Genomic DNA, 2,127 nt, shown 5'->3' on the forward strand with positions numbered 1-2,127 from the left:
CACTTCCATCAGTGCCAGGGTCTCCACGGTCGGCGCGTATTAAAGTTGTGTCTCTCGAAAGACACATAGCACGGCTGGCGCAGTGTCAAAGGGGAGTGTATTAGTAGGTATTAACTACTAGTACTAATATTGCCCGAAGGCTCATCCCAATTCGTAAATGCAAAAGCAAGATTTGCAGTGGAAATTGGAGCACTATGGTTTGCGTGGTTTTCGAATAGATAGAAGGTAGTACAAGTGGTATGGTACCGTACACAATAAATAGGCGCCGAGAGTGATGGCGAGGGGCAGCTAGGTGGAGGAGGGCGTTGGTTGGAGCTGCAGGCAGTGAGGGTACTTCACCCACAGCACACGGTAGTTGGGGTGGCCGCGAAGTGAATACAATACTTGGAGCACAGTGGTGCGAAGGGGGCAGTGGGGAAGTTGGAGCCGGAGCCACCGGCGAACGGACGTCATCCAGCCAATGAACGTGAGCTGGTGCCATGCATCCGGTGGTAGTGGGGGTTGGTCTTCATACTGGATCAAGTTGTGTTGGGTCCAGATGAGGTGGAGGATCGTGGCCACGAGGTGTGTCCACAGTAGTTGTATTGCGTCCTTACGTGGGACACTGCAGGGGTTGACAGCGAAACTGTCAACGTCGAAGATTGACTCGCACGAAAATGTGACACCAAAGCGCCGCCAGGCGGATGCATGAAATAGCCAAACTGGGTGCACCCGGTGGCACGAGTGGAAAGTGTGTGACTGAGTCTCAATGATGCCACACCCGTACGTACAGTAGATGGCATCGGGGCGGGTAGTTTGCAAGTAGAAGAAGCGGCTGTTAACTGGCAGCATGTGGAACAACAGGCGTAGCCAGACATCACTTTGGATGGGCGGCGGCAGGCGAAAAGTCTGTCGAACACGCTGGACGTAGCTGCGCAGCGATGAGGGGTTGTCGCGGGCTAGTGTAGACATTGGGTGTGGAACTGGCTCGTCGGGAGCGTGGAATGACATGAGTACGATTGACAGGGGGGGTGCCACGGAATGAAAGCTGGACGTGGTCGTAGACACGCGAGAGATGAGTATAAATCATCCCTGAGCGATGTACAGGCGCCCATCGCATGGTCCCATTTGGTGCAATTTCGATTGGGGCGTGTGGGTTCTCATTTGACATCCTCGTCACGAACTCAGTTCGAGACGGCCATACTCCGTGGACATCGAGCATATCCCCGAGACTACGGATGCCACTGCAAGCCCCGTGTAGACACCAGCGACGAGTGGGGGGCGAATTAATGATGTTAGCAGCACACTTGCCATCGCCAATAGAGAAGGGGTGAACGTGGTTAGCCATACTGGTAACTGCATGGTAGCCGCTAAGGTAGGGGGCAGTGGTATTCGGAGGGCCACGGGGACGGCTGCCCACTGTGACCACACATTTACCCACAGTGGGTGTAGGTCCCAAAGCATTAGCCACTTCGAGCGGTGATGGGAGTGGTAGAAAAGGAAGTCAAATGGATGGGAGATACGGTGGAGCCTGCCCATCGTCCTTGCGAACTGGCGACACACCAGCGATTTCCATGGGAGGGATTCCGTTTCAGGGTGTTGCATGAGGCACTGCAGGTGAAGGAGTCGCTGGCCTCGGAGCTTGGATGCGACATGAGGGATGCCGAGGCCCACACGGGGATCATATTGCCATGTCTGGCGCAGGAGGGGTCGGTAACGGTCAGTGGGTAACACCTTACGGCCCAGGATATATCGGCTCAACATGGATTGCCACGAATGCACCATCACTGCAGGGACAGGAGTAACAGACGTTACATGCCACAGGAGGGACAGTATGATAGTGTGCACCAGTAGCCGGCGCCCTTGAATCGTACGAGCACGACATCCCCAGTGTTTAAAACACGAGAGAAAACGGTCGTTAACCAGCTGGATTTGGAGGTCGGGGGGTAGCTGGTGGCCGAATTGGATGCCAAGGTATTTCACCGGTTGGTGGGTAGCCAGTACATTGAGAAGCCCCCCGTCATCGATCTCGGCTGGGTCGAGGTGACAGCAGGCAACAACGGTGCAAGACCTACGAGATAATCGTTTATCTGACGGCTCCAAGAAGGGCTACCGCAGTGGACTGCGGCAGATTGTTGCGTGGCTGCG

The 2,127-nt window shown here is 55.2% G+C and overlaps 2 protein-coding genes across 2 annotated transcripts; one reads left to right on the forward strand and one right to left on the reverse strand.

Moving 5' to 3' along the window:
• Positions 1–288: 288 nt before the first annotated feature.
• H257_14543 (hypothetical protein) lies at positions 289–990 on the reverse strand (the record flags this gene model as incomplete). The annotated part of the gene is made up of 1 exon (XM_009842392.1): positions 289–990. The coding sequence occupies one exon, from the start codon at positions 988–990 to the stop codon at positions 289–291; it is 702 nt and encodes a 233-aa protein (XP_009840694.1).
• Positions 991–1,461: 471 nt separating this feature from the next.
• On the forward strand, positions 1,462–1,692 carry H257_14544 (hypothetical protein; the record flags this gene model as incomplete). Its single annotated transcript, XM_009842393.1, has 1 exon — positions 1,462–1,692. A coding segment is annotated over one exon (231 nt), but the record flags the coding sequence as incomplete, so codon positions are not given.
• Between the last annotated feature and the right edge of the window lie 435 nt (positions 1,693–2,127).

Source organism: Aphanomyces astaci (assembly GCF_000520075.1).
Source record: "Aphanomyces astaci strain APO3 unplaced genomic scaffold supercont1.58, whole genome shotgun sequence".
NCBI classification, from domain to species: domain Eukaryota; phylum Oomycota; class Saprolegniomycetes; order Saprolegniales; family Verrucalvaceae; genus Aphanomyces; species Aphanomyces astaci.